This window comes from Zonotrichia leucophrys, chromosome 21 (genome assembly GCF_028769735.1).
Source record: "Zonotrichia leucophrys gambelii isolate GWCS_2022_RI chromosome 21, RI_Zleu_2.0, whole genome shotgun sequence".
In the NCBI taxonomy this organism is placed as follows: Eukaryota; Metazoa; Chordata; class Aves; order Passeriformes; family Passerellidae; genus Zonotrichia; species Zonotrichia leucophrys.
The window spans coordinates 2,052,501-2,077,147 of NC_088190.1; the positions used below are offsets into that span (position 1 = coordinate 2,052,501).

General features: G+C 40.9%; 1 protein-coding gene across 7 annotated transcripts in view; it reads right to left on the reverse strand.

Moving 5' to 3' along the window:
• GNB1 (G protein subunit beta 1) overlaps window positions 1-24,647 on the reverse strand; it is a 45,624-nt gene that overhangs the window by 7,333 nt on the left and 13,644 nt on the right. For all 7 annotated transcript variants that reach the window (XM_064730428.1, XM_064730426.1, XM_064730427.1 and 4 more), the window contains exons 2-9: window positions 15,957-16,008; window positions 9,002-9,109; window positions 8,417-8,455; window positions 7,730-7,836; window positions 7,305-7,368; window positions 5,472-5,634; window positions 4,616-4,682; window positions 703-904 (exon numbers count right to left, since the gene is read on the reverse strand). In XM_064730428.1, the coding sequence (XP_064586498.1) occupies window positions 703-904; window positions 4,616-4,682; window positions 5,472-5,634; window positions 7,305-7,368; window positions 7,730-7,836; window positions 8,417-8,455; window positions 9,002-9,058 (699 nt within the window). In that variant the 5' untranslated portion in view covers window positions 9,059-9,109; window positions 15,957-16,008. The remainder of the gene's footprint in view (window positions 1-702; window positions 905-4,615; window positions 4,683-5,471; window positions 5,635-7,304; window positions 7,369-7,729; window positions 7,837-8,416; window positions 8,456-9,001; window positions 9,110-15,956; window positions 16,009-24,647) is intronic.

Consider the following 24,647-nt stretch of genomic DNA (forward strand, 5'->3'; position numbering starts at 1 on the left):
AGTAGGGCCAAGTGTGTGTGTCAGGACTGTTGGCTGACAGTCACAAGATTCTGGGCAGCTGAGTGCTGGGCAGATCCAGTTTAGATGCAATGTAATATAGAATAATATAGCATAATGAAGTAAATTAATTAACTTCTGATATCCACGGAGTCCTCCTCACCATTCCTCCCAGTAGGGCCAAGTGTGTGTGTGTGTCAGGACTGCTGGCTGACAGTCATGAGATTTTGTGCAGCTGAATGCTTGGTAGATTCAGTTTAGATGTAATGTAATACAGAATAATATAGTATAATAAAGTAATTAATTAGCCTTCTGATATCATCATTCCTCCCAGAAGGACCAAGTGTGTGTGTGTCAGGACTGTTGGCTGACAGTCATGAGATTCTGGACAGTTGAATGTTTGGCAGTTCAGTTAAGATGAAGTGTAATATAATATAATATAGGATAATAAAGTAATTAATTAACTTCTGATATCCATGGAGTTCTCCTCAGCATTCCTCCCAGAAGGACCAAGTGTGTGTGTCAGGACTGCTGGCTGACAGTCACGAGATTCTGGGCAGCTGAGTGCTGGGCAGATCCAGTTTAGATGCAATGTAATATAGAATAATATAGCATAACAAAGTAATTAATTAACTTCTGATATCCATGGAGCCCTCCCCAGCATCCCCCAGCCCTTGGGTAACTGTGCAGGGCAGCAGCACGTACGCAGATGGCGTTGATGTCGGACTCGTGGCCGGTGAAGGTTTGCCGGCACATCCCTTCTCTGACATCCCACAGCTTGGCAGAGGCATCGCAGGCACCAGACACAAAACACCGGGCATCGGGGGCGAGGGACAGGCTCATCACATCCCCAGTGTGCCCAGTGAACGTGGTTGTCTGCTGGCCAGTTTCTATGTCCCAGAGAGCACTGCAAGAATCACCAAAGAGGAAAAAATCAGCACATCTGTGCTCCTGTGTGAGGTCTTTTATCATTGCTGAGGTAAAACTCCAAGTATCAATAACAAGTATTAAAGCTCCAAGTATCAATAACAAGTATTAAAACTCCAAGTAAGTATTAAAGCTCCAAGTATTAAAACTCCAAGTATCAATAACAAGTATTAAAACTCCAAGTATCAATAACAAGTATTAAAACTCCAAGTATCAATAACAAGTATTAAAACTCCAAGTATCAATAACAAGTATTAAAACTCCAAGTATCAATAACAAGTATTAAAACTCCAAGTATTATTAAAAACTATTAAAGTTCCAAGTATTAGTAACTCCAAGTATTGATCTTGATAATGGAAATAAATATTTTTGGTTGAATTATTTGGCTGTTGCAGATTAATTGTACAAAAATGAATTGTGCAAAAATCAACACATCTGTGCTACTTTGTGAGGTTTTTTATCACTCCTGAGGTAAAACTCCCAAGTATTACTAACATTGATCCTAACAAAGGAAATAAATATTTTTGGTTGAATTATTTGGCTGTTGCAGTTTAATTGTACAAAAATGAATTGTGCAAAAATTAACACATCTGTGCTACTTTGTGAGGTTTTTTATCATTGCTGAGGTAAAACTCCAAGTATCAATAACAAGTATTAAAACTCCAAGTATCAATAACAAGTATTAAAACTCCAAGTATTATTAAAAACTATTAAAGCTCCAAGTATTAGTAACTCCAAGTATTGATCTTGATAATGGAAATAAATATTTTTGGTTGAATTATTTGGCTGTTGCAGATTAATTGTACAAAAATGAATTGTGCAAAAATCAGCACATCTGTGCTACTTTGTGAGGTTTTTTATCATTGCTGAGGTAAAACTCCAAGTATCAATAACAAGTATTAAAACTCCAGGAATCAATAACAAGTATTAAAACTCCAGGAATCAATAACAAGTATTAAAGCTCCAAGAATCAATAACAAGTATTAAAACTCCAAGTATTAAAACTCCAAGTATTATTAAAAACTATTAAAGCTCCAAGTATTAGTAACTCCAAGTATTGATCTTGCTAATGGAAATAAATATTTTTGGTTCAATTATTTGGCTGTTGCAGTTTAATTGTACAAAAATGAATTGTGCAAAAATCAACACATCTGTGCTACTTTGTGAGGTTTTTTATCATTGCTGAGGTAAAACTCCAAGTATCAATAACAAGTATTAAAACTCCAAGTATCAATAACAAGTATTAAAACTCCAAGTATTATTAAAAAGTATTAAAACTCCAAGTATTAATAACAAGTATTAAAGCTCCAAGTATGAGCAACTCCAAGTATTGATCTTGATAATGGAAATAAATATTTTTGGTTGAATTATTTGGCTGTTGCAGATTAATTGTACAAAAATGAATTGTGCAAAAATCAACACATCTGCGCTCCTTCATACGGTTTTTTATCACTCCTGAGGTAAAACTCCCAGTATTAATAACAAGTATTAAACCTCCAAGTATCAATAACAAGTATTAAACCTCCAAGTATCAATAACAAGTATTAAACCTCCAAGTATCAATAACAAGTATTAAACCTCCAAGTATCAATAACAAGTATTAAAACTCCAAGTATCAATAACAAGTATTAAAACTCCAAATATCAATAACAAGTATTTATTAAAGCTCCAAGTATGAATAACAAGTATTAAAACTCCAAGTATTAAAACTCCAAGTATTAAAACTCCAAGTATTATTAAAAACTATTAAAGCTCCAAGTAATAGTAACTCCAAGTATTGATCTTGATAAAGGAAATAAATATTTTTGGTTGAATTATTTGGCTGTTGCAGTTTAATTGTACAAAAGTGAATTGTGCAAAAATCAACATATCTCTGCTCCTTTGTGATGGTTTTTATCACTGCTGAGATAAAACTCCCAAGTATTAACAACATTGATCCTCATAATGGAAATAAACATTTTTGGTTGAATTATTTGGCTGTTGCAGATTAATTGTACAAAAATGAATTGTGCAAAAATCAACACATCTGCGCTCCTTCATACGGTTTTTTATCACTCCTGAGGTAAAACTCCCAGTATTAATAATATTGATCCTAACAATGGAAATAAATATTTTTGGTTGAATTATTTGGCTGTTGCTGATTAATTGTATAAAAATTAACTCAGCAAAAATTAGTTGTGCAAAAATCAACACGTTTGTGCTCCTTCATGACGTCCTTTTATCACTCCTGAGGTAAAACTCCCAAGTATTAATAACATTGATCCTAACAATGGAAATAAACATTTTTGGTTGAATTATTTGGCTGTTGCAGATTAATTGTGCAAAAATCTGTGCTCCTTCATGAGGTATTTTTATCACTGCTTTTTATCCAGGTATTAATAACATTGATCCTGACAATAGAAATAAGTATTTTTGGTTTGGCTGTTACAGATTAATTGGTACAGAAGATATTAAAGCTATCCTTAATTTTAAAACATTGGGAGGGTTTTAAATTGAAAAACAGTGGAAAAAACTGGGGATTGGCACTGAGGGCTGTTCTTCCCAAAGTTCTCTGCCATGGCTGCCATCCAGCACCACCACAGCCTCAATTAAACAGCACTGGTAAAGCTGAGCCAGCATTTCTCATTTTATAAACTCACAGAGGATGAGTAACTTGGTGAATTATGTCTGATCCTAAAGTTGCAAGTCAGCCAAATCACTACAACAGTGATAATTAAGAGTACAGAAGGATGAAAGAACACTATCACCTGCTTAAGAAGAAGCCTGAACACTTTAGGAAGTTGGGATTTTTAATTTCTGTAATTTCTCAGCAAACCAGAGCCGTCAGCAGCAGGTTCAAACCAGGTAAACAAGATGTGCCTGTACTTTGCTAAAGTCCTTTGATGAACTGAGGTGATGGCAAGGACAGCTGCAGAATTACTACACAACTCCTGCAGCAGCTGTGCTCTCTTACAAAGAGCATCTTTTCTACAAACCCTCCCATTTTGTTAGAGTTTACTGGGTTCTCTAAACACCAGCACACATTCAGAAACATTTTTTGGTTTTAATCTCATATATATTGCACAGCTACTCAGAATCAGGCATTCAGAGAGACTGGCATTGTGTAGGACAGGGATTTATTAGACAACCTCTGCTCTAAGTGCTGCTCCTTGAGAGAACTGCAAGGCTTTTAAGGAATAGATATAATAGAAAAATCCATGAAAAATAAATGGAGGCCTTTTTTAGTTCAGAAGCCAGTATTTATGAAGATATACACCTACATTCTCCTCAAAAAACCCAGCTATTGTCACTGGAGAATATTTTCTAGGAGCTCTTCTGAATAACAACGTTAGCTACATTCTGTATCAGAAATATCCAAACATGACTGTTTAAGTAATAAATACTGAATACAAAAGGAGTTTTGAGGAAAATCATTAGTCTAATACAGTTATTTCTGAAAACCAAATAGTCACAGCAAGAAAATTTCCCAGAACATCTTTACACAGAATTAGGTCAGGCTCTTCAGAACATGGGCACAAGGAAACAGCCAAAGCTCCCAGGGCTGAAATTGCCAGCACAAAGTGACATTTGAGCAGTGTCACCAGAGTGCTGGGGGTGATGATGAAGTTTGTGAAGGACAAAGTTTCCTTCAGGCACAGACAATGGGTGAGAAAAGCCCTTGTGGCAGTGCTGTCCCCAGGGCCCAGCTTACCAAGTGGTGTCGCCAGAGCTGGTGACGATCTGATTATCATCCAGGAAACGACAGCAGGACAAGTAGCCTGCAAACACAAGAAAGGTGCACAAATGAGGCCACAGATTACCCTGCAAAGGCAAATTGGTTTGCTAATCAGCTGCTTCCTCCTCTCCTGAGCCTGCAGCAAAACACACTGAAAGCCTAAAATGCAACAGATGATTTTTGTATGGGAATCTGCAATATTTTTGTGGTTTGGCTCTTTAGAGACCACCCCAACCCAAGCAAGGGAAGGGGAAGAAAATGTGGAATTCCAGTGTGGAATCCACTGGCCAAGGTGGGCAGGATCCCAGTGAGCCTGCACTGCACACACCCAACTTTCCAAGGAAATCATCTCAGTCTCATCCAGCAGCAACAAATGCTGATGGCCTCAACTGCATCAAACCATTGAGCAAAATAAACTGCATTCCTGGTCAGGACACACACCTGAGCGTGGATGTTGGATGTTTCCCAACAGCAGAACCAAAGAAGTTCATCAGGATGCTCTGAAGCATCTTTTTTCCTGCAATCCCATCTGCCAAACCATCAGTGGAAGCACTCTGATTACAGAATCAGCCTGCCTGCCAACCACCTCCATTTCACAAAGCACAGAACTCAAACTACAGCAGAAAATATGAAAACCTGCAAACATCAACTTCCAGCTTGAAGTTTTTATTCAATTTTACAGCTGAAAAACTGATTAAAAACGCTAAAAACCAAGCAGTCTGCAGCTAAACTCCTGCCTGAGAAAAGCAGTAGATTGTAATTAGGAAATGATGTTTAAAGGAGTTTTTTTTTTAATTTTCACTGTGCTGAGGTAACTGCGAGCAGCACCCACCTGTGTGCCCAGCGAGCTCACGGCTGACACGGACATTCCCTTCACGAGTTTTCAAGTTATAAATGGAGCAGATGTTGTCCAGCCCACCACAAGCCACGTAATTGCCAGAGGGAGCATATGCACAAGTCATGACCCAGGAGGAGCGCAGGGGAATGGCATGCACCTGCAACACACACAGGTCAGCACTTCAGCTGCAGAAATTGCATTCAAAAGAAAGTTTTTCACCTGTTTCTCAAGACAGGATCATGGTTTTGGCACAGAAGCAAGAAAAAAACAGCTGTTTGAGCGTTGAACTATTTTGAGGGTGACTCGCACACAGAGCTCGTCAGAACAAGCAGTGACGTAATAAAAGCTCAGATTTGCTTCTCCTCATTCCAGTTCCATCAGCAATTTTGGTCCAAAGTGAACGATTTCATTTCAGTGCTCTGATTACTATGGGTCTATTATAGGTTCAAGAAAATATTGACTTCCAAGCACAGTCAGCAAAAGTGCCAATTCCAGGCTAAGATGCTGTGAATGAACAAGTAAGGAAATCGCTGCTGCCACTGCCATTAAATCCTTCTTTGGAAACCCACTGCAAGCAATCAAGCTTCACATTTAAATAACTACCCCATGGTTCCTTGTCATTCTCTGCTCAAAGAACTTTTTTTAGATAATTATAGAAGCTAAACCTGTTCTGTCTTGTTAACTCATTGTGTTCATCCCTTGAATTTGTTCATACAGTCTCTAGTCTTAGAGATATGGTGATATGTCATGCAATATTAACAATGCGCCTGAATTTCTTAAGGAAAAATTTCATTAGAAGCAGAGAAACAGCCAGGAATCAGTGGTCCTGCAGCAAAGAAAAGTTAAAAAACCCCAAACCTGTCCCAAACCCACAACCAGTTCATTTTTGGAAGTCTTCTACCAAGAAGTCTAGAATATTCCATTAGTCTCTACTATTTAGAATATTCACTTTGAGCCATTTTATTTTATCATTAGGCAAAGATCAAATTGATGACAACTTCAAGTGTGTTCTGGAACTGCCAAAAGAATATTGCATGGATTAATTAGCATTGATGTAAGAATTGAAGATATCAATACAGAAATCATGGATGCAGTGATGATTTCACCATCCTGAGCAGTCACAGTAATTTAGATGACATTTACCTGCAGGCTGGGGATGAAGGTAAAAATGAGAGGGTTTAATTTTAATTTGCAAACCATATTATATTAACTTTTTACCAAAGTGATGCCATTTGCTCCAATGCACTCTAACACTGATTTTAATGCTATGAGGAGCCAAGTTAGGAAAATTTATCTGGAATAAAATCAGACTAAAGCAGCTCTGTCAACTTAGCCACAAGGAGCTACATGGGAATTGTTGCCAGCCCTGATCAGTGGCCATGATCAGTAAACACCAATCACTGTCAAATGAAAGTAAAAGTAGTCCTGAACTGCCTCATGTGATTGCAGCCACCAAGAGATGACTCATTAGAACATGTCAGCTCTTCCAGGACTTCACTGCAGACAACAAATTCATCTGCCTATGCCAAAATCTCTGCCCCTTCTGGTGCAAGATGCTCATCTGCTCTCTGCTAATCACTTTCCTGCAGTATTAAAACAAATTAAAATATTCTTTAGAAGGAAGTCTTTCCTTGCTCTCCATTTGTGGTGCACATTTTCACACACTGAAGGCACTGCTGTGTTCTTTACACACAACTTGATTGTTTTAGAGAATTCCAAATTTGGATTTAGGACTAGGAAAGCAATAGAACCAAAATGATGATGAGCAACAGCTCCTCCTGATGCTTTCACAACTGAATTACACAGCAATGGATCAGCTGGCCTTACCTTGTTTGTAGTATAGCTGTCCCAAATGATAAGTTTGCCATCCTGGGAGGCACTAACTAGAAGCCTAGGGAGGAAACAGCAGGGAAACACAATCATTGTGGGCAGCCAAGGTGATGAACATTGCAAAGAAAAGAGAATGAAACCTGAGGCATTTAGTTCTGTTTAAATTAATCAGTAGTTAAGAGGGATGGAAAAAAAAAGGAAAAGAAAGACAACTGATAATGGCATCTACTTTATTTCCACAGTTCCTCAGAACCCATGTGGTACCATTACTGTATTTTCAGTAGACAAGGACTGGGATTTTGGCATCAAATGTAGGCTTGGGTTACAAAACATGGAGGAAAATGGTGGCATTCAGTGTTTGACTCCTCAGAATGATGAACTCCACGTGGAGCACGGAGCCCCTGAGGCAGCTCTGCACCCACCTGGAATCAGTGCCCCAGTGCATTGCATAAATTTTGGCCAGGTGTCCCCGCAGTGTTCTCCTGGTGCGCATCTGGATTCTCCCCACGGGGTCGATGTTGGCTGTGATCTGAGACAGGACAAGGTCACACACTCACTTCCTCCCCTCACACACATCTCCCACAGCCCCACATTCTCAATACTGATTGCCTTCCATTCACAAGTTATGTAATTTTAAGCAGCATGTCTTTATTACACCACGCAAGCAGCCTATTGCATTTATAAACACTCCCAGAAATTCTTTTGCTTAGGTCATATCTTCTTAGACTTCTAGGATTTCAGACCTTTGATCTGGGTTTTCTCCTCCTGCACAGATAAATGTGGCAGACACTGAAGAAGTTTAACCTCAGCAGGCCCTGTGGTTCTGATTAGCAGGGTAACAACACTGCTGCTCCAGCTCCAGGGCACAGCATTATTTTCCATTAAGCAGCAGAAATGTGCCCTGAGTCACTCCAAGAAATCTCTGCTCAAGGCCACTGCTCTCAGGAGCTGGACAAACATGTACTTATTTCTGGAAGAAAACACCCAAAGGCAAAATAAAAAAAAAAAAATTGCTACAGGAGGCAAAAGCAGATTCACCTTTTTACACAGCATTTTCTTTTTGTAAAGGAAATGTTTTCTTAATTCCTGGTAAAGTCTGAAATTCTTACCTGAGCCAGGGTGGCATCTGCACATGCTTTCCTAGCATCCTGCAAGAGAAGGAAATGAGAGAAATTGGATGGAGTTCTGTACATTTCTATCTCTGTTTTATCAAGCCAAGGTTCAGAGAACATTTCTGTCACCCAGAGAGGACCCACACTAACAGCAGCATTAGCACAATGCAATGCCTGCTGCCAACACACACTGTGCATTTAACTTGGAAATTTCTTCTTCTTTTGGAAGAAAGGCAACAAGACTCTCACCACAAAAAGCAGAGGAACTGCTTGTTCAGAGAGCCTCAGAGGTTTTTAACAACTTACTGGACAGAACTCTGACAAACTTTTATCACTGACCTTATTTTTATCAGTTTTTTTAACTTTAGTTATGCCCTAGCACATACAAAACTTCAGCAAACATTCATTTTCATCAGCAATTTTGTGCATTGCTTCTGCAACTTTTACAATATAAAAGAGCAAAAAGTCATTTTCTATATGTGCTTGCCCTTTGCTCATTAACTCTGGCACTGGGGGAGCATTTCAGGCACCATCCCTGCCCAGCCCAGCACACAGCCATGGCTGCTGGGGCACAACACATACTCGGATTTGGTTTTTCAGCTGCTCGGCCTCCTGGCGTAACTGGTCCAGCTCGCTCATTTTCCTGTGCTAAAGGTGTGCTCCACTGCCACCTCTGAAACAACCAGAAATCTGAAAAACAGCCACAAGCAGCACGGTTAGAAGGCACAGTTTGAAATTACAAGTCTTTTCAATCACTTCAAACTTGAAAAAAAAATAGCAAACTGATTTATAAACACAGGTGGAAATGTGTGGCTGAAATCCCCTCAGTGTAGGATGTGCTTTGCTTCCATCAAATAGAATTGGACTTATTTCTCTCCTCCAGGCCTCATCTTTTTTCCTTTTTTTCATTCCTTTTTTCATGTTCTGATTCATTTTGTATAAATTCAAGTTGTCCAAGACTGAGTGAGCAGGTAACACCGATTTTAGACATGGGAGTCAGAGCAGAGCAAGGAACCCTCGCAGAGCAGAAAAAGGATTTACACTGACACAAGCACTGCAAAATGCTCCAAGAACTGTCTGCAACATCACAGTTATGAGAAATGTTGTTCTGCTCGTGGAGAAAAGGAGATCACTCACAAATGTTCAGGGTTTTATTTGGTAACTGCTGAAATGTCTCAGATCCCAGAGCAGGCTGTGACATGAATGTGCTGTCAGAGGAAATCCAGGGATTTTCTGGGTTCAGGCAGGAGTTTGAGAAACCACATCCATCCATCAGACACTTCTCCCCTCTAAGCCTCTGTTTTCCCATTATCCATAAGCACCAAATTACATTTATATATTTTATACTGGAATATTCACTTTGAGCCATTTGATTTTACCATTAGGCAAAAATCAAATGAATCTTTGCAAGACAGAGGCTTTAGGAAACATCACAAGCACTGAAACCACCTCAGCTTTTGCCTTTAGAGCTGCTCAGCTACTGGGCTGTTCCCCAATATCACAACCATTAATATTTCCTATTAAATGTACAACTTCTCTTTGAAAATCTCTGCTCCACAAAGATACTGTTGGTATTTTCCTCAGCAATCCACATCCCCAACTCAGCTGTTCCTTAATTTTCTGTTTTAAAATCTCTGCAGCTTGATAGCAATGGAAGATGCTGAAGAAACATGCTGATGGATTTGATCTTTTGCTGCAGAACAAGATTAATTGGTTCCAATTTCAAATTTCAATTTCAGTTTATAAACTGACACTGCTAATGTGTGATTTTAGAATATTTTATTAGCCAGAATTGACCCTTTACCATTAAATAAAGGAAATGCTTTGCTAGCAGCTTTACATATTATTCTGTTAAGATTTAATCAGCTTATTTATCTTTGCAAGCATGTGGGGTTTGTTTTCCTCTCAAAGCCCTTCCCAAGGAGAAAGATGAGGAGAACTTCCACATTTTTATGCAGCCACAATAACAGAGAACAGACTGTCAAGGTAAATTAGAGTAGCAGAACAAACATCCCTGTTAAAAGAAGCTTCAAAATAGTTTAGACTTCAATATTCCCTAAATATTTCTATCCCCCATAGCCAGACTTAGGCTGCAGCTCTCTCTCTCCACAGTAGTTATTCCAAACTGAAAACCTCTAGGAACAGATGCCAGATCTTGTCACAGCATCATTTACCATTTTTTCCTCTTCTCTGAAACCCACAGTATCTGAGAAAAGGAATTTGAGTTGGCTTCTCTCCCAAAACTCCACTCACACAACTTCAAGGCCCTTTCCCTTCATTTGGATCTGGGTTTGTTCCTCCTCCCTGAGCCCCCTGAGGATTGCTTGGTCAGCTCACCCAAATCCAGCTAAGACAAAACCCATCCTGAGAGGTTCATTATCCTGCTCTCCTTGCAATGCTCTTTTGTCTTCTCAAGCTGTTTTGTTCATTTTACATCTCAGACAAACACTCTGGGCTGGGTATCTGTTAGAATTTGGAGCGTGTCACACCTGGTGAAACACTAAAGCACTGCTCTTGTCACAAAGGGTTAATTTAGAATAAATTGTCATTTTTGAGATCTTTCAGCTTCTTCATTTCTAGCTCTGCCATTCTCTGAGTTAATATATAACAATTTCCCACTAAGCAAACACTGACCACTCCAGACAAAGAATTCAGAGATGCTATCATTCCTATTTCAGAGCAAGAAATTCCAGAACTTTGGTGCTCTGCCCAAGGTCACAGCAACTCCCTGATGAGACTGCAACAAACACTCAGGACACCAAGAATTCCAGCTGCAGGTACAAGGATCCACAGGGAAGATTTTACATATTTTACATGCAGCTTTATTTAAAACTACAATAGGAGGAATAATCTCACGTCAGTCAGAGCAGAGCTGCTCTCCTTAAAATAGCACCCATTTCTTTCTGCAGAATTTGTGCACTGTGAGAGAGAGAGAGAGAATTCTCTGGCATTTCAATGAAACAAAGCTTTGCATGGAACAGGGAGATGAACCCTTATCATAGGAAGAAAGCCACATGAAGAAAGTTCATTTTCCCATCTTGAAGATAGATCCACCCTGAGAATTCCAACTGTGCATCCCAAGCAACTCCAAACTGAGCTGCCTTTCTGTCAGCATCCATAGGAATTGTTTCAAGCACATTTCCACATTCTCTTTGTAGTCTTTGTTGTTTCAACATCAACAGGAAGTGCTAATTCCTGCCAACAGGACTCAACTCACTCAGGAAATGACAACCCTGCAGCAGCCAAGGGCTTTCAAATATAGGAGTTCTCTGAAGCAAACTCAAAATTTATGGGACAAACAGCAAACCAGCTTGGCTGTTCCACTGTTTCTTTTATACTGAGTTTTAGACAATTGAATTTATGGTAGAAATACGAGATCTGTGGGAGGAAAAAAGGGTTCCAGCCTCCCATGTCCTTTTTAGCTATACTGTAAATCAGAGTTTGCTAGTATTGTATTTTAAAAAGTATCCTTAAGGGGATCAGGTGAGGTCAGAAGAATGTATGGGGGAAAATGCTTTTATCCATTCTCACTCTTGATAGATGGGAAATTTCATACAGATTTATTTATATTACAGACATGGGCCATATATTGAACAGTCTGCTCACCACAAACAAGCACAATTGAGTATCATGGAATAGATTTTTATTTCTTGGCATGTTCTAAAGGCATTTAAACAAGAAAGTTTCTAGAGGAATCTGTAAGCTTGATGTGGATGCTGATCCTATTTCTGGAATTTTCAAAGAAGTTCCTGCATTTCCAAATCAAGGAACAAGTCCCTGCTCAAGTTCCACACTCCTTTTCCCCAATTCCCCCAGAGTTGTGCAGAAATAGGAGCCAAACCCTGCTTACCTGCCTTGGCCTGGCCTATGGCAGTGTGTCCCTGCAGGCAGCTCCTCAGGAATAAAATTCACTTTCTCCAACCCCCTCAAGACCTTCCCAGGGCTGAAGTGCTTAAGTGTCTCTGCTCTAAGCTCATTTGCCCTAATCCTGTTGAGCAGAGCACCTTGGGGTAATTCTCCCCTTGCTGGGTGACAACCTGGGCACCTCAGGGCCTTCCCTGGCCCCCTCCTCCCAGTGACCCAAATCCCTCATTTCTCACCAGGAAAAGTCACTTTGCTCCTCTGTTTCCCACACAGGAAAATAATCTGACTTTGCCTGATTTGTTACTTTCCATATACAACAAAACTTCACAATTCAGCTGTGTCAAAAGGAGCAAGAAAGAGCTCAGGGGTGGCTTTTCTCTAAAATGAGCTGTATTCCTGTGTGTCCAGTCAGGTGTGTCCCCAACAGCTTTGCTCTGGATTTTTCAGCTGCAGGAACCCTTACAGAGCTTCCATGTGCTCCCTGCAAATGGAGACACACTCAGCATCCCAGTGGACTCATTTTTATTTCAAGAATAAGAATTATTCACTCACTGCTCAGAAAACAGTGGCAGAAAAGAACTCAGCTCCACTCATTTCATTGCAACAACTCCAGTGTCCTTCCCACAGCTCCAAGTGTTAATCCAATTAAATCCAGTTATTAAAACCAAGCTATCATTAACACCCTCACATTTATTTGTAGCCTGATGCTTGAGAGCTGGATACAACTCATCCAAACACTGTTAAATGTTATTCCTCTCTGAAATTCCTCTGCTGGTAACAGCAATGAAGCAATACTTCCTAAAAATTTATTTAATTTTCTTACACCATTCCTATTAAAAAAAAAAAGAATGGAGTCTTCCACCCTCTCTCAGTCCTGAGAATAATCTCCATAAATAAAAGAAAAAACCCTACATTTGAAATCACAGCTATCATTAAGTCAAATATTTTGAATTTCTATCCCTTGCTGGTCAAACTTTGCTTGCCACAAGGTATTTTTAGCACAGCCTGACACAATCCCACCAAGCCACTGTAACACAGAGGGTTTCAAGCCAAATTGTTCATATTTTACTCAAGCACAGAAACTTTCTAAGGAGGTTTAGCAAAAATCCCTTTTCTGCCATCAACAGCCTGGCTGACATTTCTTCCCTCACCCTCTTTCCTGCCAATACCCATCACTCCAAACATGGATGAAAAGCAAAATATTTGCAAAATCAGAGCCCAAACTTAACAAGGAGCTGCCAGCATGGCCAGCAGACAGTCCCAGAGCAGGACATCTGATTAAATGGAGCTGTGCTAATCCAGCAGATAGCACAAATCCTATTAGCAACCTGCACACAGCCTGGACATGTTCACAATGACAAAGGAATTATCCACAGCTCTGGGACAGTGAGCTGACATCACTGCCTTGGAAAGCTGAGGGTTCTTTTTGTTTTCAGGAGCAGGGATGGATTCCTTGGTTCTCTTTTATTCTTGGGAAATGCAGTCAGATCAGAATTACTGGTGGAACAAATTTGAGGTGGCCACTCTCATTTATATGAGGTAAAATTGAAGAAAAAATTCACTCCCTGAGCTCCACTTGCCTTCTAAACACAGTTAAACACCATGATACCTACTTCTATAATATTTCTATGGTATTTCTATGATATTTCTATGATATTTCTATGATATTTCTATGATATCTATTTCTATGATATTTCTATGATATCTATTTCTATGATATTTCTATGATATCTATTTTAAAGCTGATTCTTTTGTTCTACATGATGATCTTTCTTTTTATGTAAATCTAATTGTTTGGAAAATATTTCTTGATATGACTATTGTTCACCCTGAGCTATTTCTTTAACAATTAATCATGTCTATTTCTATGATATTTCTATGATATCTATTTTAAAAAGCTGAGGGTTCTTTTTGTTTTCAGGAGCAGGGATGGATTCCTTGGTTCTCTTTTATTCTGTGGGAAATGCAGTGAGATCAGAATTGTTTGTGGAACAAATTTGAGGTGGCCACTCTCATTTATATGAAGTAAAATTGAAGAAAAAAATTCACTCCCTGAGCCCCATTTGCCTTCTAAACACAGTTAAACACCATGATATCTATTTCTATAATATTTCTATGATATTTCTATGATATTTCTATGATATCCATTTCTATGATATTTCTATGATATCTATTTCTATGATATTTCTATGATATCTATTTTAAAAAGCTGAGGGTTCTTTTTGTTTTCAGGAGCAGGGATGGATTCCTTGGTTCTCTTTTACTCTGTGGGAAATGCAGTCAGATCAGAATTACTGGTGGAACAAATTTGAGGTGTTCACTCTCATTTATATGAAGTAAAATTGAAGAAAAAATTCACTCCCTGAGCTCCACTTGCCTTCTAAGCAGAGTTAAATACCATGATATCTATTTCTATAATATTTCTATGGTATTTCTATGACAGCTATTTTAAAAGTTGAGGGTTCTTTTTGTTTTCAGGAGCAGGGATGGATTCCTTGGTTCTCTTTTATTCTGTGGGAAATGCAGCGAGATCAGAATTACTGGTGGAACAAATTTGAGGTGGCCACTCTGCATTTATTGAATAAAATTGAAGAAAAAATTCACTCCCTGAGCCCCATTTGCCTTCTAAACACAGTTAAACACCATATCTATTCTATAATATTTCTATGGTATTTCCTATGATATTTCTAGTTCTATTTTATTAATTTTCTATGATATCTATTTCTATTTGAATGATTCTTTCTCTATATCTGGGAATCATGATAAATTATTACTTATGATTATTTTCTAATGGATGATCCTATATTTTAATTAATTATTTCTATGATATCATTAATTAATTTAACTATTTAAAAGCTGAGGGTTCTTTTTGTTTTCAGGAGCAGGGATGGATTCCTTGGTTCTCTTTTACTCTGTGGGAAATGCAGTCAGATCAGAATTGTTTGTGGAACAAATCTGAGGGGTTCTCTCTGTCATTTATATGAATTAAAACTGAAGATCAAATTCAAGGTGCCCCTGGATGCAGAGGGAGATATGGGCAGAGGAATAAAACCTGCTGCCTGCCTTTAGAAAACCAGTAAATATCCAGTAACTGAAAATATCAGATTTACTCTGCAAATACCTGCCCAATTAGCAAATGTTCCTCACAGACATTCAAGCTAAAGTCTGGAAGGTAATGAAGATTTTACTGCTCCAAGAACAACAGTAATAATTACAATTACACAGAATATAAACTCTGGAACTGTTCGGTTCTGTTTAAATAACACTGACACATTGAAAAGAACATTCTGACAAGAAGCACTTTGCTCAAAAGAAATTTGGCCTTCTTTTGTCAAACATGGTGGAGAAGTAATTTTTCATTCATGAGAGAATGACTATTCTCATCATTTTATTTATTACAGCTCCCTGCCCCACTGAGATGAAACAGCTTCAGCTGTGCTCTCCCTGTGCTCTGCCAGCTCCTCTCTGACACAGGCAGGCACTAACATCTATTATTTAGCAGCTTTCCTGGCCATCTGAAATCCTTCCTGTTGACACAACAATACACATGCTAAAGGAGAAAAAACTCACTTTAGGTTTGCATGGACCAACAGCCAAAAATCTGAATTAACTACTTTTTAAAAATAGGATTTTTCTCAGGGAGTATGAAAAAAAATCTTTTTTCTCTACTTACATTTTCTCTCACTACAGTAGAAAGCCAACTTCTGCTGTCAAACATGTAAATTCTGGAAAAAGAAAAAAGACACCAAAACCACAATTAATGTAATCACCACAAAAGAGCACTGATTTCTCAATAAATCTAACAGAAATTAAACTATCAAAGTGCAGATATTTCTGTGAGCTGACTTGAGCAGCTGGCCTGGAAATGGGCACAGGTTTATTTACTGTAACACGACCAAAAGATGACTTTGTGTCAAGCAGCTCATTTTGACCTTCTTTTGCCATCAAACTCTTGCAATCCTGAATCATTTTCCTGCCCCAGCGAGAGAAGTCCGTGCTGTTGGAGAATTTAGGATTACAAGAAGATACAGTATCAGTCTCACAATTTTCACTGCTACAAAGTGTCCCCTCCCCAAATCACCATTTTCCACACACTGCAATTATTTCTGCTCATTCCTGCCCCTGAGCTCCATTTGCCTTGTAAGCACAGCTAAATATCATGATATCTATTTTATCAGAAGTTACATAAACCTCCTACTAATGAGCTCAGTGAGAGCACACCATTGTCTGCAATCACTGATGGTATCACAAAGTGCAGGGAGAACTGACACATCCAGGAACTCTCACACTGCCCTGCTTTAACAAACTGCCTGTGCAGCAAGGGGAAATGCAACAAATTTTGGAATTGTTTTTTCCCCAGGCAGCACAATGCAATATTTGGGTTCACCCCAAGATGTGAAGCACTGACCAGCACTTCTCCATCCCAGCCCCTGGCTCTGGCTCTGCCACACTCCCAGCCAGGGCTGGGGATGCCAGGGCACCCTCAGTGCCCAAAGCTGCTCCATCAGCACAGCTGAGATGGTTCTGGGCACAAAGCAACAAGGTACTGAAGGGAAATGACCTTAAATCAGAAAATCAGCCTAAAACCCCACACACTTCCACCTGAAATCTCCCACAAAATGCACGTTTGTGATTTTACAGTTCACTACTAGCTGGAGAATTTACAAACCACTCCAGTGTCTGGTATGGAGGTTAAGCTACTTAGGATATGGATCATCCTCACCCAAGCTCATTTATAGATAAACATTTTAATGCTGTGATTATGAAACCATCCCAGAGTAAGCAGTTTTGTTTGTTACTGCCAGAACAACACACTTTGGGACATGAACAGTAACTCACACTTAGAGGCCAAACTCCACTCCCAGACACAAAACCATGACATGACCATTTTAAATTCTGAAAACGGAGCAACTCCTGTCAACTTCCAGAAGTCTTGACAGGAAAAAAAAAATTTGCCCTCACTACAGAGATAATGAAACCTAATGAAATTCTGAAAGAATTACCTGAAATGTAAACAAGTAAATTTATGCTGGTGCTCTAAGAGCACACAGAATACACAACAGCAAAGGGCAAAGCACACACACCATTACTGCCCTGTGCTGCACCCTCATTAATGCAGGACAGGTGCTGCAGATTTCAATTTGCAAAAAAGAAACACAAAAACAAAATTTAAAAAGCCTGAAGGAAGAGGAAGGAAGCATAACAGCAAACTTTTCCCCAAAAGTTGAGTTAATTTTTCAAAGGGTTAAAGTTTCTGCTGGATTCTTGCAGAACGCAGTCCTGGCAACAGAGATATTTTCAATTCTACCTTAAAGATGGAGCTCATTTAAGGACAAAAGCAGACAAGCTACTCATGAAAAAAAGATCTGCATTGCCACAAGGTTCCATTTTTAGCTAAAATGTAGCCTGGTAAAAGCACCATGGAAATGAGAGGCCAGTGCATGGCCTGCCCAGCAGCAGAGCCCTGGTGGGAGCTGCAGCTCCCTGACACCAAACTGGGCTTTCCCACACCACAGAACAGCAGAGCACTGCCAGCAGGGTCCATTGGTGTGAAACCATCACAGCAAAGCTGCTGCAGGACAGGCAGCCCCACACAGGGCTGGTGCTCCAGTGTCCCCACACGGCCACAGCCAGCTGGGCTGAAAACGAAGAAAGCAAGTCCACAAAGCAACTCCACAAGTCACAAACTTCTTCATTTCTGGGTAAAGCTTCCCTTATGGGCTGCTGCTAGCATAATACCCTTTTTTTTTTCTTTACAGACACTGAAGGAGTCACCCTGAGCTGACAACTCAGCCTGAACTTTCAGAGAATTCTCAGAATCCCCAGGCTGGAAGAGACCTTAAAGATCATTGATCCAACCCAGCCCCAGCTCCTAAACTAAACCCTGGCACGCAGGGATGGTGACTCCAGCACCTCCCTGCTTCCTGGGAATTCCCTAAATTCTCCCAAATTCACAGAATTCCACCAAATTCTCAGAATCCCCAGGTTGGAAGAGACCTTGAAAATCAGTGAGTCCAACCCAGCCCCAGCACCTCAACTCAGCCCTGGCACCCAGTGCCACATCCAGGGATGGGGACTCCACCACTTCCCCCGTTCCTGGGAATTCCCTAAATTCTCCCAAATTCACAGAATTCCACCAAATTCTCAGAATCCCCAGGTTGGAAGAGACCTTAAAGACCATCGAGTCCAACCCAGCCCCAACAGCTCAACTCAGCCCTGGCACCCAGTGCCACATCCAGGCTTTGTCACACACACCCAGGGATGGGGACTGCAGCACCTCCTCAGTTCCTGGAATTCCCAAAATTCCCCAAAATTCACAGAATTCCCCCAAAATCACCAGGTTGAAAGAGACCTTAAAGATCATTGATCCAACTCAGCCCCAGCTCCTAAACTAAACCCTGGCACCCAGGGATGGTGACTCCAGCACTTCCCCAGTTCCTGGGAATTCCCTAAATTCTCCCAAATTCACAGAATTCCCCCAAATTCTCAGAATCCCCAGGTTGGAAGAGACCTTGAAAATCAGTGAGTCCAACCCAGCCCCAGCCCCTCAACTCAGCCCTGGCACCCAGTGCCACATCCAGGGATGGTGACTCTACCACTTCCCCAGTTTCTGGGAATTCCCAAAATTCTCCCAAATTCACAGAATTCCACCAAATTCTCAGAATCCCCAGGTTGGAAGAGACCTTAAAGACCATCAAATCCAACCCAGCCCCAGCACCTCAACTGAGCCCTGGCACCCAGTGCCACACCCAGGGATGGTGACACCAGCACCTCCCCAGTTCCTGGGAATTCCCAAAATTCTCCCAAATTCTCAGAATCCCCAGGTTGGAAGAGACCTTAAAGACCATTGAGTCCAACCCAGCCCCAGCCCCTCAACTCAGCCCTGGCCCCCAGTGCCACATCCAGGCTTTGTCACACACACCCAGGGATGGGGACTGCAGCACCTCCCCGGTTCCTGGAATTCCCAAAATTCCCCCAAACTCACAGAATTCCCCCAAAATCACCAGGCTGAAAGAGACCTTAAAGATCATTGACCCAACCCTCAACTCAGCCCTGGCCCCCAGTGCCACATCCAGGCTTTGTCACACACACCCAGGGATGGGGACTGCAGCTCCCTGGGCAGCCATTCCAGAGCTTTATCCCCTTTCTGTAAAAACCTTTATCACCTTTCTGTGAAAAACTTCCAATATCCAACCTGCATTTCCCTTGGTGCAGCTTGAGGCTGTGCCCTCTGGTTCTGTCATTTCCTGGAGAAAGAGCCCAGCCCCAGCTGAGCACAGCACCTTTGGCAGGAATGATAAGATTGATAAGGTCACCCTGAGTCTCCTCTTCTCCAGATAAACACCCCCAGCTCCCTCAGTCGCTCTCACAGGGTTTGTGCTCCAAGCCCCTCACCAACCCAGTTCATCTCAACTCCAGGTACAAGCCCACATATGAAGATTTCTGCAGGAGACACAAACTTTTTTCATGAGGCTGGGGAAAGCAGGGAAGAAAATGAAGAAAAAGGACTTGGAAGAGTATGGAAAACATTTTGAAATGTTTTAACATCATAGGAAATGTGAATAACCCTCCAAAATGGAGCAACTTCCTAAGCACATTAAACACACTCACTGTACCCTTTCAGAGCCATAAACACGGTTTTCTCTCGACCTATGGATTCAATGAGGGATTTAAACCCCAAATATTCTGGATGGAATCCCAACCTCCTCAAGGCTGCTTTCCACACACACTACACTGACTCCATGCCAAGGCTGAACATCTGAACTGTGCAAAGGCATCCTTGTGTTTAAACCACACCAGCCATTCATGCCCAGGGATGTGGGGCCAGGCATCAGAGAAGATTCTGAGGATGGGTTTGCCCAGGACCCCCAGAGCTGTCCCTGCTGCAGGAAGGTGGGAAATGTGCTCATGGGGGTGCAATCAATGCACACACACAGCTTAACATGGATCTCAACCAACCCCAGAAAAACTGATTTTCATGACCATTACACCACGTGAATCTTAAAAATGTCTTGCAGAACACATCCTCCTGCAAGAGTGGCACACAGGGTTGTTTGAGTCAAAGCACTTAAACAAAAATAACTGTGCTGGAGGGGAAGAAAAAAACAAAAAAAAAACCCTCAAACTACCCCAAAACCAACTAGCAAACCTCAGTATCACTGTTAAGGTAGAGCAGCAATTTGGAGTGAAGCTGCTGTGCTGCTCTGCCCCCTGAGCCTGAGCCTCCTGCAAGAGTGGCACACAGGGTTGTTTGAGTCAAAGCACTTAAACAAAAATAACTGTGCTGGAGGGGGAGAAAAAACCAAAAAAAACCTTAAAACTACCCAAAAACCAACTAGCAAACCTCAGTATCACTGTTAAGGTACAGCAGCAATTTGGAGTGAAGCTGCTGTGCTGCTCTGCCCCCTGAGCCTGAGCCTCCTGCAAGAGTGGCACACAGGGTTGTTTGAGTCAAAGCACTTAAACATAACTGTGCTGGAGGGGAAGAAAAAACCAAAAAACCCCTCAAACTACCCAAAAACCAACTAGCAAACCTCAGTATCACTGTTAAGATCCAGCAGCAATTTGGAGTGAAGCTGCTGTGCTGCTCTGCCCCCTGAGCCTGAGCCTCCTGCAAGAGTGGCACACAGGGTTGTTTGAGCCAAAGCACTTAAACAAAAATAACTGTGCTGGAGGGGGAGAAAAAACCAAAAAAAAAACCCTCAAACTACCCCAAAACCTATTAGCAAACCTCAGTATCACTGCTAAGATCCAGCAGCAATTTGGAGTGAAGCTGCTGTGCTGCTCTGCCCCCTGAGCCTCCTGCAAGAGTGGCACACAGGGTTGCTTGAGTCAAAGCACTTAAACAAAAATAACTGTGCTAGGGGGAGAAAAAACCAAAAAAACCCCTCAAACTACCCAAAAACCAACTAGCAAACCTCAGTATCACTGTTAAGATCCAGCAGCAATTTGGAGTGAAGCTGCTGCGCTGCTCTGCCCCCTGAGCCTGCAGGGGTGGCAGTTCCTAATTCAGAACTCGTGCCCAGGTACCCAGCACTGCAATGGATCACCCCTGAGGCACAGAGAACGGCTGGGAAACAGCCACTGCAAGCTGGTTTATTAAAATCATTCCTTACAGTCTGCATGGCTGATTGCTAGCACACAACAGCAGCCAGATGATGCACAAGAGATTATTACAGCACCTTGCCAAAGCACTGCCAGCATCCTGAAATTCCAATGTAATTAAGTCTCAAATTTCAACTTTCAAGATTGTTCTGGACACAAAAAACTCCCCAAAAATCCCATCTTCAGTTTAATGGCTAACTAAAACCATTAAGTGCTCCAGCAGACAGCTGGAAGCTCAAAGGATGTTTCAGGATCTGCATGTGCCCCTCCAAGAATTAGTTAATTCCAGGTCAGGATTTCCTTGGGGAGTGCAGAGCTGGAGTCCAGAAATCCAAATATCTGCTGTCCCCTCCTCCAAGAGCAGCTTTGAAGTCCAACCTAGAGAAGTATAAATTAATAATTCCAAATTCCTAAATCTAAATACACTTATTTGAAGTCTCCTTTCTGGGAAGCATCTGCCACGTCTGTAATTTCCCAGCACACCAAATCTGAAAATCAAGCAGGACCTTCCTAGAACAGGTTTGCCAGAGAGCTCACCCTGCTAGGGACAACAGGAGATTGTACAACTCCTTGAAAACTTCCTGAAGCACTTGTGTGGTGCAAGGCCAGCACAGCTGAGTGTTTCTGTGGGAGGTTTGGCTGCTTCTGGTGCTGAAGAATTGCCAAGTTCCCAGCTGAAGCAGTTGCTGTGCTCAGTAGACATTTTTCCATATATTAGTGGGAAGTACACACAAAACAAGCATCAGGTCCATCAGTTTAATGCTCATCTTGCAGCAGCCACGTTGGCTGGCTGGAGTGCTCACAAATTTCCATTTTCAATGGAGTGTGTGACTAAAATGAGAATTACACAAGTTAAAAATAGCTGCAACTCAACAAGCTGATTTCATCAGTGCCTCAGTGTTACCTACAGCTCCATGGGGAAGGACAGGTTGCATTTCTGGAGTCACTGTGCTGAGAGTTTCTGGCTTTTTCTGTGTTTTGTTTCAAGTAGAAGAACTCCAGAAATGTTTTCTTCCTGAAGAAACTTGTGCACTTTTCTACTCAGCTTGATGGATCTAAGTTCACATTAGGAATAAAAATAAATTCTCCTTGTTGCACAGAGCACAGGAAAATTGTTGGTTAAAGAATAAAGGTGAGTTCTACAGTCCTGGCAAAGTTCTGGCCATGTTCCTTCAGCTGTAACCTCACTGACACAAAGCAGCAGGAAAACCCAGGCAGAGCAGACTCCAAAGCACCAAACTGCCCAGTGAGGCACTGAGGCCATGCACATTCAAACCTGGCACTTCAGAATGCAAACCCCCACAAAAATAACAAAAACCCCAGAACAAACCAAATAATAACACAAAAACAACAAAAAAGCCAGAACAAACCCATCTATCATAAATAGCTACTGCTATTCAGAAAAAAAACCCCACAAAAACAAAAAAAAAAGAAATAAAAAATGAAAATTAACCTTTTAAACCTTGCAAACCCAAATTCAGCAAGGCACTTCCACATTCCAAGTCCCAGATTGCAAGCACTGTCTCAGAGGAACGGGGCATTTCTGTCTCCTCCAGAATATGAATAATTCACCATAAAATTCAACTTCAGTGCTCAAATCCCCCAATATGCCAGAGGTTGTTACCACCAGTAACACAACACAACACCTCCTGAAAGGCACCAAAATGCAAATCCTGCAGAATCCATCAGCTCTGCTTGCAAGGCTCCATTTTCCAAGGAGTCATCCCTCCCTCTGTTGAGTTGAAAATCAACTTTTTGGATAGTTTAGCACTTTCCCAGAGCAGCAGCTCTGCCAAGCAGACAACAATGAGTGCATGACCAGCTCTGGGGGCTCAGTGTCCCCTCCTGCATGGCAGCCACACACTCCCATTTCCTGCTGCTAATCCCATGACCTACATTTAAAAAAAGAATCATCCTGATGTCATATTTAAGCATAAAAAGCTGGACTCTAACAGGTCATTTCATTAATCCTTCCTAAATGCATCTGGAAGCCATGTGCATTATTTAAAAAAAAATCATTTTAATATTCTAGGTATAGCAGAGAATTTCTGTAAAAAACTAAAAGAACTGATATTACAAGTTTAACAGAGGCCTAAAGGCAAATGCTTAAAATAGCAATTTTTAAAAAGAAGGGTCTTAAGAGATCTTTGAAGTAGTTCAGTAACATTAATAACTCTTGGGACTTTAGTGACCCAAGCCCAAACATTTCCTAACTACATCTTTTCTGTCTTCCTCTCAAAGAAATTCCCATTTAAGAGCATTTTTACACTTCCTGATAAGAAGCAGGCATGGAAAGTTAACTTATTTTAAGAACAAACATTACTGGTATTTAGTGTCAGTTTTCAACAAAGTTGTATTTATTAAATCATTATAAACCAATATTCTAGATTTTATTCCAATTTATCTCTATGCAGTTAGGCCTTCTGAAGAGCAACACATTTGGAGAAAATCTCAATTTTATCCAACTAGTCAGTGATGTTTTTACTGTCTTCTTTCCTGATCTTACCATTTCAAAAGAATGTAAAAACCCCAAAACCAGAGTAAAAACTTCAAATCTGCTTAGGCATCAATTTCTGCTTATGCATCAATTTCTAGCTACATTTATCAAAAAAAGTCACTGAAAATTGTCACTTCCTGAAGTATCCCTTTATCCAAAGCCAATTCTGCTGTCACACACTCCCAGCCATCTCCCTTCAGACTGACAAACAAAACACACGCAGCTCTGAAGGAGAATAAATTACTATTAATTAACCTACAGAGAAATGACTAAGCATTTATTACTAGATGCTTCTATCTGCAGAGCCCCACAGTACCTGACCAGTTGTTTCTTCCTTCAGCTCTTTCATCAGGAACCTCCACTTTTTCCTGCTGCTTTCACTTCATTTGCAAAGGCCCCAGAATCTGTGTTTACCTAAGCAGGGCAGAGCACATGCAGCACAGCAATATTGCAGTCCTGCTTCAATAATTCATAACCAAAGTCAGACTGCAATATTCCTGTGATGGTACCAAGCAATGCCATGGGATCAGGATATTTTCTTTTGATATAAAGGGTGATTTCTCATGTCTATCAGCTGGATCTGGAGGTTTGGGGTAGCTCACAATCCAGGCTACAGCAGAACATTTTCTGCCAGAAGCCAGAAATGGAAGCACACAGCTGGAGGAGGAGCTCAGGGTCCCAGGGTGACAGAATCATTACACAGCAAATGAAAACACCTTCCATGCCTAAATTCATCGAGTTGTTTCTTTTTAATGGAAGTCA